Source organism: Pelophylax lessonae (genome assembly GCF_965119305.1).
Source record: "Pelophylax lessonae genome assembly, chromosome: 2".
In the NCBI taxonomy this organism is placed as follows: domain Eukaryota; kingdom Metazoa; phylum Chordata; class Amphibia; order Anura; family Ranidae; genus Pelophylax; species Pelophylax lessonae.
This window is the reverse complement of record NC_138769.1, coordinates 560438681-560453621: the sequence shown is the minus strand read 5'-3', so window position 1 is coordinate 560453621 and position 14941 is coordinate 560438681. Positions and strand designations below refer to the sequence as shown.

The 14941-nt window shown below is 45.0% G+C and overlaps 1 protein-coding gene across 1 annotated transcript in view; it reads left to right on the top strand.

The window, feature by feature from the left end:
• Positions 1-7236, top strand: part of COQ10A (coenzyme Q10A) — a 69037-nt gene extending 61801 nt beyond the window's left edge. The window contains exon 5 of the mRNA XM_082245886.1: positions 5689-7236. Coding sequence (XP_082102012.1) covers positions 5689-5856 — 168 coding nt within the window. The 3' untranslated portion in view covers positions 5857-7236. The remainder of the gene's footprint in view (positions 1-5688) is intronic.
• Positions 7237-14941: the final 7705 nt, after the last annotated feature.

The following is a 14941-nucleotide window of genomic DNA, read 5'->3' as shown; positions in this document are numbered from 1 at the left end:
TTTTTCCTAGAAGTAGTTAGAACTCCCAAACATTTTATATATATATTTTTTTTAGCAGAGACCCTGCAGAATAAAATGGTGATTGTTGTAAATTTTTATGTCACACTGTATTTGGGCAGCAGTCTTTCAAACGCAATTAATACACTTTAATGAATAAAAAAATAAAACAAAACCGTAAAGTTATCCCAATTTTTTTTATAATGTAAAATGTTACACAGAGAATCATGATCTTTATTCCAAGCAAAAAAATCGTGATTCTCATTTTGGCCAGAATCGTGCAGCTCTACTAGTAGCTACTGCAAGTGATGCAGCAAGTTCAAACACTGCATGTAATGGCTTAGAATGTAAGAGTTTTGTAAGTAACACCTTGCTTCAGTGTCAGAGGTCTTCCTCTGTTAAAATATTTGATTTAAGCACTTGACAAGACAAAAAACCCACAGACTTTTTTTGTAGATCTTTCTGTCGGATATTGACAGAAGGATCTATCTATGCATGACCAGCTGTGTTGATCGTTCATTGACGGATGCAGTCTCTGTCCTTCATAACAGTAGGGTTATACTGCCCCCTATAGGAGTAGGACACTAGGTGGAAACAAAAGTTCTGGCTATGCCTATGGGCAGTCCCAGGGGGTATACCCTCTCTCCCCTGCTATAGGATGTCAGTTTTTTTTTATCTGCCTAGTTAGGAGTGAGGACCTAGTTCCTTGCTGGGATCTCTGGTCCTGGCAAGTTTTTTTTTTTCTAGCTAGTTTTTCACCAGATCTTTTTTTTTTCCTGTGAGATCTACAAACAATTATGCCAGATCTGGGCAACGGGCTGGATATATAGATCCAGTAATCACCCCAGCTGGCCAGCGAGCACGCGCAGACCCCAGCTCCGCGCTAGGTCGGCCGTGACATAGTCCCCCTGGACGGGGACTGGGCCCTGCAAGTTAAAAGTCTCGCCAGGTCACAAACGACCAGGTCTAGGCCCGAGTCGCAGCGTTCCTGTTGGCCGACAGCCCCTCCACTTTGGCGAAAAGGGTTTCTGTCAGGAGATGGTGCCCGCTTGTTCCAGGTATGGTAAGTAAACTGTCCCCCCCCCCCCTCTCCCCCTGGCAGGTTTCGGGGAGAACGTGGGTCCCTCCTTGGGACGGTCAGTCCTTCACTTTCCGGGTTCCCCTCTGTCCTGTCACGCACCCCCCCCCCCTTATCTGTCCCCCCCTTCCCTCCCCCTCACTACTGGGGCAATTGGAGCTATTCCTGGGGGTTGGGACCGACAACAGGCAGACGGGTGGGGTGGGGGGGGTGCGCCGCCAGCAACTGGACGATCGATCGAGCGGGGGAGATTTCACCTGTCACTCCCTTTTCCTGTCGATCTCGTCCAGGAGGCTGGGGGGTCCCCATGAGAGCCCCTAGAAGCTCCGTAGGCCGCCATTTTCTTGTAGCCTATGTGCTGAGGAAGACCGGTGGCCATCTTGGTACACCCAAGCGGCCATTTTGCGGTGGATCCCCATTGAATTCAATGGCGGCCATGTTCTTGGAGTCCCGTGAGGCATTTTTTCTGGTGGTGGAGCCCCTCCCTATATCCTAGTGCTGACATTCAGGTTTTTCTCTGATGATCGAGATCACTGCAGACACGTGCTGTGCAGATGTTCTGGGCCTTCCTGGTGCGTCTTTGTTGCGGGCGGTGAGTCTGGGGGATTCTCTCCCCCCTGGGGTGACTAAGGGGATTGATAGGCGCTACCCCTTTGAAGACTCCCTTTTCAAAAAGTGGACTGTGCCACTTACGGTAGACCCTCCAGACTGAATAAAGCTACCATCATCCCAGTGGAGAATTCCCCATCCTTTAAGGATCCGGCGGATAGAAAGGCGGAGTCTGTGGCCCGCAATATATACTCCCTGGCATGGTCTGCGCTCAGACCGGTGTTTACTATTGCCCGTATGTCACAAACTTTGACTGAATGGGCGAAGTTACTACACCGTGACTTGGAGGGGGGTAAAACCTCCCTCTGCTTTTGCAGAGCTGACAGACCAGTTGATTCAGGGGCTGCACTTTGTTTGCGATGCTTCGCTGGATGTGGTTCAAATATTGGCCCGACTGTCGGTTTCGACAGTGGTCCTCCGTATACTTTGGCTAAAATGCTGGTCGGATCAGACTTCTAAGAAGGCTTTGACTGATCTACCTTTTCAGGGTAATCGCCTGTTTGGGGCTACCCTTGATTACATTATCAAAGGTCTTACAGGGGGTAAGAGTACATTTTCTCCTACAGGCTAACAAGGGTAAGGACCCTCGTCGTAGGCAGGGTCCCTCCTTTTCAGCACACAAGAAGTTTTTTCGTCCCTCAGGGACAATTGATAAAGGATCAAAGTCCTTCAAGGCCTCCAAGCAACCCTTGTCTAGAAAACAGAAGTCAGGTTTCTCCAGACCAGCGGATAAGGCTCCTTCAGCCTGAAGGTGTGCCCTTACCCGTATCTGGGGTGGGGGGACGTCTTCTTCCGGTTTCCGGACCTGTGGCTATCCCGGCTACAAGACAAGTAGGTCCGCAAGGTCAATACGGTCTGGCTACAAGATCAAGTTTAGATCTGTCCCTCCTGTAAGGTTTATCCCTTCCAATGTGCGACTGTCCCCGGATCGCTTACAAACTCTCCTTGGGGTGGTGCAGGACCTGTTACAACAAGGAGTAATAGTTCTGGTTCTGAATTCGGAACGTTTTCAGGGGTTTTACTCAAACCTGTTTACGGTCCCCAGGAAGGAGGGCAAGGTGCGTCCAATTCTGGACCTTAAAGCACTGAATTACTTCTTGCGAGTTCAAAGATTCAAGATGGACACTGTTCGCACGGTGGTGGCTTCCCTACACCAGGGGGATTTCATGGCCTCCATAGACATCAAAGATGCCTACCTTCACATCCCAATTATGTGCAGGACATCGTTTTTCTGCATTTTGCCATGTGAGAGGATCACTATCCGTTTGTGGCATTACCCTTTGGTCTCACCTCTGCTCCTCGGGTCTTCACAAAGGTGTTGGATCTGGTCCTGGCTTTATTACTCCAGCAGGGGATATCAGTCCTGGGTAACCTGGACGATCTGCTTCTCCATGCGGAGTCTCCCACGGTACTGGTGACAAACCTTGAGATCACCATGAGAACTCTGGAGGAGTTCGGGTGGATTCTGAACCTTCAGAAGTCGTCCCTGGTTCCTTCCATGAGACTGGATTATTTGGGTCTGACTTTGGATTCGTCCTCAGCCAGGGTGTTTCTTCCTCCGGAAAAATTCAAAAACTCCAGACTGCGATTCAGCTACTTCTTCCCAGCAAATGGTTGTCCCTTCGGACTTGTATGGGAGTTCTGGGACTGATGGTGTTGTCCTTCAAGGCAGTACCTTTCGCTCAATTCCACACGAGAATACTCCAAAGGGAAATCCTTTTCAAATGGAACAAGGATCCAAATTCTCTGGACAAACAGATCCAGCTGAGCCAGGTGACCAGGGAGTCCCTAATATAGTGGCTTTCGGTCCACGATGCTCAAACAAGGAATATCCTTCCTTTCCTATATATTGGACAGTGATCACCACCATCCTTCATTGGACCGAATATTTTGTTCCAGCTCTTTCCGCCATTCATATTCCAGAAGTGAAAAAGTGGCAGGCGGATTACCTCAGTCGGCAGACCTTGGCTCCAGGGGAATGTTCTCTCCATCTGGAGGTATTCCGGCAGCTTTACCATCGTTGGGGCACTCCAGACGTAGATCTGTTGGCGTCTTGGATCAACAGGGAAGTGCAGAGGTTTGTGTTCTGCTCCCGGGACCCTCTGGCAGACGCAGTGGCTCCATGGGGTCAGTATCAGCGGATGTATGCCTTTCCCCCTCTCAAGTTGCTGCCAAGACTTCTTTGCAGGATCGAGGCAGAAGGGATTCCGGTTATCCTTGTGGGTCCGGACTGGCCTCGCCGAGCTTGGTACACCGACCTGGCCAGGCTAGTCACAGATGTTCCTTGGAGACTTCCTCCCAGGGAGGATCTACTGTCGCAAGGGCCAGCCTTCCATCCTGCTTTACAGTCACTGGCTTTGACGGCTTGGCACTTGAAAGCCAGGTGCTGAAGGACGGGATGGTCTGCTTCAGTGATTCCCACTCTGCTTAAAGCGAGAAAAGAGACTACTAGAAGGATCTATCATACGTGGAAGTCGTATATTGCGTGGTGTGAGTCTATTGGGGTTCCTCTTCACTCTCGGTGGCTCGGATCTTGGCTTTCCTTCAACAGGGAGTTGATCAAAAATTGGCCTTGAGTACTATCAAGGTTCAGATTTCAGCCTTGGCAATTTTATTCCAGAGGCCATTAGCCACCCATTCCCTGGTGAGTAACTTTGTTCAGGGGCTGCGACACTTGGCTCCTCCAGTGCGACCTCCGTTACCACCTTGGGATCTTAATTTGATGCTGTCGGTTCTCCAGAAACCTCCCTTTGAAAATAATAATCAGAAAAATTCCCCTGCTGCCTTATCCCAGTAGGTGGCTTTTTTGGTGGCTATTACTTTTGCGCGCAGGGTGTAGGAACTGGTGGCGTTGTCCTGTCGTTACTCTCTATCTGGTGGTTCACAGGGATAAAGTGGTGCTTCATCTGGATCTGTCCTTCCTTCCAATGGTGGTTTCCAGTTTTCACTTAAATGAGGATATTGTGCTACCCTCCTTGTGGCCTAAGCATCCTAAGGAATTTGCACTGCATACTTTCGATGTGGTTCGGGCAATCGGGGTGTACTTTACGACTATCTTTTCGAAAGTCAGATTCGTTCTTTGTACTTATGGATGGACCAAAGAAAAGGCTGCCTGTGTCTGCTGTGACCATTTCCAGATGGACCAGACAGACTTATTCAATTAAGGGTCAGGTTCTACCTTTCTCTAAGGCGCACTCTACTCGGGCACTTAGTGCTTCCTTGGCTTTTTGCCATCAGAAATCTGTGGTTCAGGTTTGCAAGGTGACTACCTGGTCGTCTGTTCATACCTTCGCAAAATTTTATAAGGTGGATGTGCTGGCATCTGCAGATGCCATTTTTGGCCGCAAAGTTTTGAAGGCTGCTGTTTAAAGGGGGTTTTCATAGTCTCCCCTGAGGGTGTTTAATGTTTTTTTTCCAGGTGGTTTTCATCTTGTTGTTCTGATGAGTCCTATTTTGCCTTGTTGGCTATGGTTCAGCCTTGGGGAATTATTTTCTGGAGGGAGAGGCCAGGAGCACTGGCAGGGGACCCAAGAAGAGGAGAATCGGGGCTGCTCTGTGCAAAACTGCTTCACAGAGCAGGTAAGTTTAACATGTTTGACTTTTGTGCAACAAGGTAAACTTTGGGTAACAAAATATAATAGTTTTATTTTTTGCTACGTATCAAGTGACTTCTGGTACCTTGTGTTTGCAAAAATGTACTGAAGCTTTTTCTTCAGGCTGCATCTGGTTCTGATCAGCATGGTCTGCAACGTGGGTCTGTGTTGATGCTTTCATCATGAGCATCTGCTTCCAGCCCTTTTCTACTAAACCTACAAAGTAGTGAATGTTTATATATAAAAATAGTGCAAAGCCTAATCAAAATCACACTTTAGATCAGCTGAATTGATCACTTGTGGTTGTTTTTGTGCATGTTCATAATTTCTCACTTTTTTTTTTTTTGGAAATCTGGTATATAATTTGGTATAAATCTGGTATATTTTTTTTCCCCCCCCTCTACCTTCCAGATATCGTTTGAGTTTCGTTCTTTGCTGCATTCCCAGCTGGCCACTGTCTTTTTTGATGAAGTTGTGAAGCAGATGGTTGCGGCTTTTGAGAGGCGGGCAGGGAAGACTTTTGGTCCAGAAACACCAATACCCCGTGAGCTCATGTTTCATGAAATCCATCAGACGTGATGACTACATACTGGCTACGCTGCAAAGGGAGAGACCGTGATAGGACATCTGCGCCAGCCAATCCAAAGTCCACATATTGTATACTGAACATGAGTCTCAAAACTTTGTGCACTCACTGGGACATAAGAGCTCAGAACCACACCTAGGTTTATTTTTGTTGTTTTTTTATTTTTAAACAAAATATTTATTTAATTTCACATCTGATAGTGCTGAAAAATATATGTATAAGTTATCATCTGTGTCCAGTGGGAGGAGTGAGGTGAGCATGCTGCAGCTGTGGAGGGTATTTTATGTGTGTCGTTACTTTTTCATTCTCCAGTATATCTAAAGAGAGGGGGCTATGTAGTTGGTGAACCAACTTTTATTTTCATATTCAAAAATAGCACACTTTAGGAGAGCGGGGCTATGTGCACATTATGGTAGACATTTTAATTTTTTTATTATTGCAGTGCAGCAATCAGAGGTTTTCCTGACACGTGCACTGTTACTAGCCTTAATATGCTTGTTCACATAGCATCTCTATCCATTTCACTGCATAAAATAAGATTTTATTAAATTGTTTCTGTCCCAGCCCCCTAAATACTGAGATTTAAAAAGGAAACATAGTGATTATAGAATCTACAATCTGCCTCCTAATCTGCAATAGTTATACTTGTACACTTTTTCATTAACAAGTATACTTGGAATGCTCTAAACTACTGTAATTGGATTATCTTGAAAGGATATATATGTGCATGGTGGCCCTACCCTATAATGGATACAAACTACATTAACACAGGGATGCAATACACCGTGACTGTTTTACCCCCTGACAGTGTGTGACACAAAACAATCTATGCAATAGGGTGCTATAACAGCTGGATGCCACATGCTGAGAGACATGGGGCCTTGTGCCAAATGGACCTTTGCAGTTACAATGCTGGATTTGGGGCTAGATGAAAGACTAGTAGAGACAGAATGTGCCACTCCCCAATATTGTACACATGGGAGCCTGCAGCTGGAATCCAGTTGGCATTAGGGAATCCAAACTTTCTGAAAAGTGAGTATAAAAAGGGTTTGGTTCCCTGTATCTTGAGTGTGAAGTGTAGTTGTTGTAATGTTTATAAAAGTTAGAGAGTACGATTGTATGCATGCATGCTTGAGGTACAATGATCACATTGGAATAATGGAAACCAAGCAAACGTTCACCTTGGACCCAAAAGGCACAAATGGAGATGCAAAGTTGTGGCAAAGCCGTTTACAATGGAGTGCAATACTGCCCATCTAGCTCCTGATGCTGCCTGAGCCCAGAGCTTGCAGAATGAAAAATCATCCCTTTTAAATGCTTTGGTAATGTTCTTCCTGTATATTGGCAAGGCTGACTAAGCAACATTGTGGAGAACATTTCAACTCTGTTTTAGAAAGCGGAGACCCTCTGTCCTAGGTGCAAGGAGGGAGCAGGGACCACTTGTCTTCAAATATTCTGCCTCAAGCCTCTCCCTGATTTTAGCAGAGGTCATGTCTGCTTTTAATGTGATGGCAAAAATAGATCAGCGGTCCAGCCATGTCCTTGTGAAACATGCTGTGTCTTCACCTCCAGCCTATGTGCCATTGTCATTATTCCTGTCATGTTAAGTCATTGGAACATTTGCTTATCTATCAGAAATAGAGCTGTAAAACAAACCAACAACAGGGACAAGCATAAATAAAATGTCTGTAAACATTACATGTGGTGGGGTAACATGTTTCTTTATATTAACAAAACTGCCTTGGCTCCAACCATAGTAGAAAGCAAAAGCCTTGCAGCATGAACTATCCTGGGCTAACAGGTAGAGCCTATTCACACCATGGAATGTGGTAATGCAAGTCTTTTTAAGCGCTGAGGCTTATTGTGTTAAGGCAGCCCATTTGTTTTCAATGGGCTGTCATTGTGCCTTAGTGCACAGACTAGATGATTTTTAACTAAACATGGGTTCCTAAACACACACATACTCTTGTGTTGCAGTTTTACAATGTAACTGCAATACACCAATTGTGAATCTACCCTAAATAATTAGTTGTCACAGCCTTGCCCTATTATAGAGGTACTCATACTTGCTCAAAACATATGAATCAAAAATACCTGAAGGACCATGGTGATAATTGTCGCTCTTCAAATTTCCTGCTACCTTGTGCAGTACAGCAAACAAGGGGTTAAAGCGGGCAGCGTTGTTTTGCTTTCTTACCAACTGCTGGTCCTCTGAAAAGCAATCCAAGTGTGTTTGACAGCTGGTGAGGAGGCTATATGTTGCCTCTTCACCATCTGATTTAAACCCATGATTGCCATACAATGCACGTGATTGCAACATGGTAGTATGGCAATTTAGAGGTTTTAATCAGGTGTGAGGAGGCGCAACACTGGCTGGTGATCTTTGACTTCTCCCATGTTCAGGTAGATCTTCACCTCTTTAAGGCTGTCTACCCCTGGTCTACATACTGCGCATAAGTCCCTGCTAGGATGGATGCTGCAGTTGTGAAGGACTTATGAGTATATTAGTAAACATGGGTACACAGATTGAAATGTCATGGGGGGGCTTCCTGCAGCCACCTTGCTTGGAATCTTTTGTTGAGGGTTTTTTTTCCTTTTTTTTTTTTTTTTAACGCCTGCACCCTGGAAAAAAAAAACACGCTCTGTGTGTACCCAGTTTTTGTTTTTAATGGAAGTATTTCTATGGATATGAGCTCAGCTTTTGGTTAAAAGAGTTACCATATAGGCCTCTCTATAAAGGAGATCCCAACACGCATCAGGTCATACCAGTCAAACTAATGATGAAATTGGTATTAAAAGTTACAGGGAGCACTCCTAAATGGAGATCTAATCGAAGTGTATAGAAATACTCATTCAATAGTGGGTAAGTGCCAAACCAGCCCTGACCCATCAAGGTACGAATGCCACTAGACCTCTGTAGGTATGCTGTGGTATCTGTCACCAAACCGTCAGTAGAATTTAACTTATGAGGTGGAGTCTCCATAGATCAGACTTGTCCCAACACATCTTACAGATGCTTGATGGAATGAGATCTGGAGAATTTGGAGGCCAAGTCAATACCTCAACCTTGTAATCCTAAAACCATTCTTGCATTGTGGCAGGGCATGTTATCTTGCTGAAAGAGGCCACTGCCATTAGGGAATGCGGTTTTCAGCAAAGGGTGTACTTGGTCAGCAACAATGTTTGTGCAGGTGGTACATGTCAAAGTAACAGCCACATCAATGATAGGAACTAGGTTATCCAGCAAAACTTTGCCTAAAGCGTCACTGCCTCTGCTGGCTTGCCTTCTTCCCCATAGTGCATCCTGGTGCCATCTTTTCTCCATGGACACGACTCACCCGGTCATCCATGATGTAAAAGAAAATGTGATTCATCAGACCAGCCAATCCTTTTCCATTGCTCCACTTCTGTTTGTTCATGTGTCCATTATAGATGCTTTTGGCTGTGGACACAGTTCAGCATGGGCATTCTGACCAGTCTGCAGCTACGCAGCGCCATATTGTCGTCAACTTTAAGAACCTGTTTACTCACTGTCTAATATATCCTGCCAAATTCCAGAAGCCATTGCAACAACATAAGAAATGACACTAGTTCAAGCTGTCAGTTGTCATACATTTTTGGCTGATGTGTGTGAAATATATATATATATATATATATATATATATATATATACACACACACACACACACACACACACACACACACACACACACACACACACACACACACACACACACACACACACACACACACACACACACACACACACACACACACACACACACACACACACACACACACACACACACACACACACACACACACACACACACACACACACACACACACACACACACACACACACACACACACACACACACACACACACACACACACACACACACACACACACACACACACACACACACACACACACACACACACACACACACACACACACACACACACACACACACACACACACACACACACACACACACACACACACACACACACACACACACACACACACACACACACACACACACACACACACACACACACACACACACACACACACACACACACACACACACACACACACACACACACACACACACACACCCCCCCCCTCTCACAAACTAGTACACAATTATGTATTCTGTCTTCCATATTTTGTTTCCTAAATGACTCTTTGTTACGATATGGGGTAAAAGCTTGGCAGTGGAACAGAGGTAATGTATTTGCAAAAGAGCACTTGGCTAACATACATGACTGCCCAGTGCCTGTTTTGGAGGGGGTGCATCCGGACTATACTTAGATCTTGAAGTACGTACTGTACAGAAACATGATATCAGGCAAAAGGAGGGGGAAGTCATGCGGTAGCTTAAACTACCATGAACTTATCTGTCTGTTTTTAAATTCCATTACCCCAGTCCTCCAGTAGAAATGTCTACAGAGATAATCAGAAAAACTTGTTACAGAACTGAGTTGACTCGAGATCAGAAGTTTGAATTGCTAATTATCATCATTGTTTGTGTTATTAGCAGTGTATTTCATGAAAACTTTGGCGTATTTTTAAAACCAACCAAAACGATAGAAGCTGAGCCCTGCAAAATGTGGCTGAATGATTTGTTCTCTCCTATGGGGTTTTGAACCCAGTGGGTCTCTCACGCAAACATCACAGTTCTGGTGTTAAAGGGGGGACTAATAAGTACATGTATTGATATGGGACTACAATTGCACACAGATTACAAACTTTACAGGTAAAAGGAAATCTGTACAGAGAGAACATGGCAGTTGCCTTTGCTGACCTGCTTCTGAAAATGCTATTTACCTGGTTGTCAAATTTGTCCAAAAATTTCCATACTTTGGGGTTTATTTACTAAAGGCAAATAGACTGTGTACTTTGCAAGTGCCATTGCTCCAGAGCTTAGTAAATGAGGTAAAGCTTCACCTTGCAAAAAGTACCAAATCACGGGCAAGGAAAACAAAATACTGCATTTTTGCTTTAACATGATTGGATGATGGAAGTCAGCAAAGCTTCTGCTCATTGCTAAGCTCTGGAGCAACTGTTCTTGCAAAGTGCAGTCTATTTACCTTTTAGTAAGTCAACCCCATTGTGTCACTGACCTTCCCCCATGGGTCTAATGGAAGTGGTTTCATAATTATCAATCAGCTGGGCAGCTGCAGAGCACTAATTAGAAATCTGCTGGACCTGTATCCCTTTAGATGTGTTCCTATCCCAGGTAAAGTCTCTATTTTTATGTCCTTATTGTCCTGTACCCGCAGTGGGCCCATTAATGGTTTGCAACTGTAAATGTCTGAAAATACCTTTCTTTTCATTCATTAGGGGACATGGTAGCAGAAAAAGAGCAGAGACAATTGGGTTATACTGATGGCTACAGGAGGAATTGGACACTGGAAAATAAAAAAAAACATTAGATAACCAGGTATATCTCCTCCCATTATGCTTCAGTTTTTTGTTAGTGTCCTAGTAGGAGGACAGATATTTTTTTTTCTTTTTGTAAAGAAGTTGAACCATTTTTCCTAGACATTTATTTTTTCCACTTCCTCATTCTGCTGAGGCCTTGGAAACTACCTGAATCCCTAGGTCCCACAGCCCTCTCCAGCTCATGATACACTAACCACACTGGGGATGCTGACAGCATCCCTTACAAAGGACTTGATCTCGATAGCCTGGATAGTTGTTCCCTGCTTGAGTGCCCACACACCTTGATGTATTCCCCAGCTCCCTTGGGTGTGCCCCCCTCCTCTGCATTATCCAGGGAGCATTTTTCTACAACTATGCTAGATGTTATAACCAACCCTGCCATGATAGCTGACTCAGAACGCAGGGGGCTGTAAACATACGTTTACCACTACACCTTCTAGAGCGTCTGCATATGGCATTCTGGCAGCAGCCTTTGAACATTCAGCTTAGGACGCTCTCTTTGTTAAAGTAGTCTCATAATTCCATCCTTGCTACGTTTGTGCCTGGGTAGCCTCAGTCTGCTGATAGAACTTCTAGGCTTAAGAGCCTCACTCACATTTCACCTATAAAATAATCTGATCAGTCCCTCATCCATTTTTTACACAATTGACTTTTTTTTTTTTGGGTGGTGCATGCTCCCACTTTCTTATTTCATGCCTAGGCAAGGGTGGCATCTCTGCTAGCTCTGTGTCTCTGCCTGCAGCCTCCTGGGAGATGCATGTTGCACATTCCAGAAGACCACAAGACCAGTCTCCACCCTGCAAGTGCATCATGCATGCACAGCAGGGGAGATGGCTCCCAAAATCAAGATGGGGTGAAGGATCAGAGAAGACTCTAGGTTGTAATTAAACAGTTCAGCAGCTACAGTATTTTTTATTTTAAGTTCCTCTTTAAAGCTACCGTACTGGTTCATACTGATGCTGTACACACGTTTAAAACCAGAACTATCTGTGTCTGAAACCGCTACTGTTACCTGTCTTGGCTCCCTTAAAGTGGATCTCCACTTCCCCCCTTCTGATGCCACATTTGGCATCTTTCGGGGGGGACTTGATTTTTGAAAGGTACCCGCTCCCACTTCCAGCTGACTTTGCTGCAGCAAACTCAGCCAGAGGTTTGACCGCGCCTAACCCCCCCCCCCCCTTCCGGTGACATGCACAGCACTGAAACAAGTACGGCCTCAGGCAGGTATTTAGGGGGGATGTGAGGGGGAGCTGAACTTAAAATGTTTACTGTGTTAAAACCGAGTTCCACCCAAAAGGGGAAGCTCTGCTTGTTTGCTCTGAACCCCCCCCGCCACTTTTGGCACCTTTTGGGGGGGGGGAGCGGGTACCTGTGCTTTTTGGAAGGTCAGTCCCCCTCCTCCGAGCCCATCACAAAGTGCAGCGTGCTTCAAAAAAAAAAAAAAAAAAAAAAAGGGGCGAACAGGCAAGGTTTTTATGGCAGTATAGACCCTATCTGTCTCGTCTGCCATATGTTTCCTCCTGTCTTTCAGCAGTAATATACACTGAGCCACGCATGCACATCTCAGAGTACATTACAGCTCCTGCTCTGTGCATGTCAGGAGTGACATCATCGTGAACCAGTTATTTAGGTGGCTGAACAGAGCGAACGCAGAAGATTGGGTGAAGATCGAAGTGCCCCAGCACTGACACCACAGCGCTAGAGGGCTTTCTTTGCCAGGTAAGTCTGTCCTAATGTGGTGCATGCTAGCACATCATGGCATAAAGCTGTGGGGGGCCTGGATTTAAAAAAATAAAATAAAATAAAAAAGTGCTTACTACCACTTAAAACCCAAAAATGTAATATATTGTAGTTTTTACCAATTCTTGGATTGTAATGGCTACATTCGTTTTCTTTTTTTAGGCTTTTTTTCTTTTGTCTTAACCAGGTTACGTAGTACAGATCAAGGTAATCTGGCCAGTAACACACCTCCTAAATTAGAGTGCCCCCACTCCTGATGGAGCACAGGGGAACTTTTAGACAATAGAACTATCAGTCTAGGGGGAGAGGAGTGTTAAGATTTATGAGCAGATTTAAAGTAAAGGCCCGTACACACGTGCAGATTGTCGGCCGAAAAGATTCGGCCGACGACCGCTCGGCCGATTTTCGGCTTGTTAGTATGATGCTTCGGACAGCCGACAGCGCACTTTCTGCCGAAAAGAATCTGTCGTGCAAGCATTAAAATTTTTGTATGCCGACACCAGAGTGGCCGATTGTTCGCCAGTCAATACAGAATTCGGCTGACAGACAGCAGATTTGCTAGACTGGGCATGCTCAGAAAAGAAAGTTAACCATCACATGACATCACTTCTGCAGTCGGCGGACAAAATTCTTGTGCAGTCTTTTGCACTTTTCAACAGACACGACAGCCCGGGGACAAAAGACGGCCGATCGTTCGGCCGACGATCTGCACGTGTGTACGGGGCATTACACTAACAAACTGAAGCTAAACTACAAGCTGATCATTGTAAGCACTCCTGTCAGTGGTAAATGGTTTGTCTCATCACTCTTCACTAATACATTTGCAAGATAGCTTGTTCCATTGAAAGATAACCAACTTATTGGCTAGATCATCAGGTGAAAAGAAAGCCTAAAAATAGAATACTCATGCAGCCTTCACATCTAAAAATTGGTAAGCTCCGATATAATAAATGTTTGCTTTTGGGTTTGATACTGCTTTAAGACTGTCCAGCACATTAATTACGTGATCCTATTCTGGATGAAGATAAGACTGCTCCTCTTAAAGCTTTGCTGATTGATAGCCATTTGATGAGGAATTTATTAAGACATGGGCAGTTCCCATTGTGGAGGTGGCCATTCCTTGCCCTAATAACACACTGGTTGTTTCTGTTGAGGATGTTACAGTGTTTAAGGATCAGATGTTTCGAAGTCTTTGTTCTTCCTAACAGGCCCTTGCTATAGTTGTCAAGTTGATTTGTCAGATTTTAGGGGTATAGACTAAGCAGGCATCCGGCAAACCCAAAGCTGTTCTAAGCAGTGATGAAACATGTAAAGCTTCTACCTGTTGCCTTATGCTTTTGCTTTGAGAGGTTAGTGGATATTAACCATTTCACCTCTCCTGCTTTGGAAGCCAAGTAGAGTTCATTTTCTTTTTCTTAGGACTCAATGTTCAGGTGTAAATGAGCCCCATTTCAATTGGAAACTTTGGGAGTCCAGGACATGCATGCACACATGCAGACTAGTCTTTTTTCCAATGATAGAATGCTCCCATTTTCAAAAAGTGGGTGTGGTGGTGGGGTGAACATCTGTTGGCCCTTGCAGACACCTGGACCAAAGGCATCTCAGATGGGTAAAAAGTTGAGTAGTTTTATGTCCTCCAACCTTAGTGTGGCCCTGTCCAGGCTAACAGGTCTCCATGCTGCTGTTTGGATCCCAAACCTTCAGAAGTCAGCTGTGAACTTCTTGCTTGGAGTATTATTCTAGATACTGCTCAGTTCAGTTTTTCTTCCTCAACAAACTCCCCACTCCCAAATTTGGATTCTTCAGTCCAGGAGCTGTCCAACACCACTCTCATGAGTTCTGAGCTTGATATTCGATTCAGTTGAAGCAACCTTTTTGCCTAA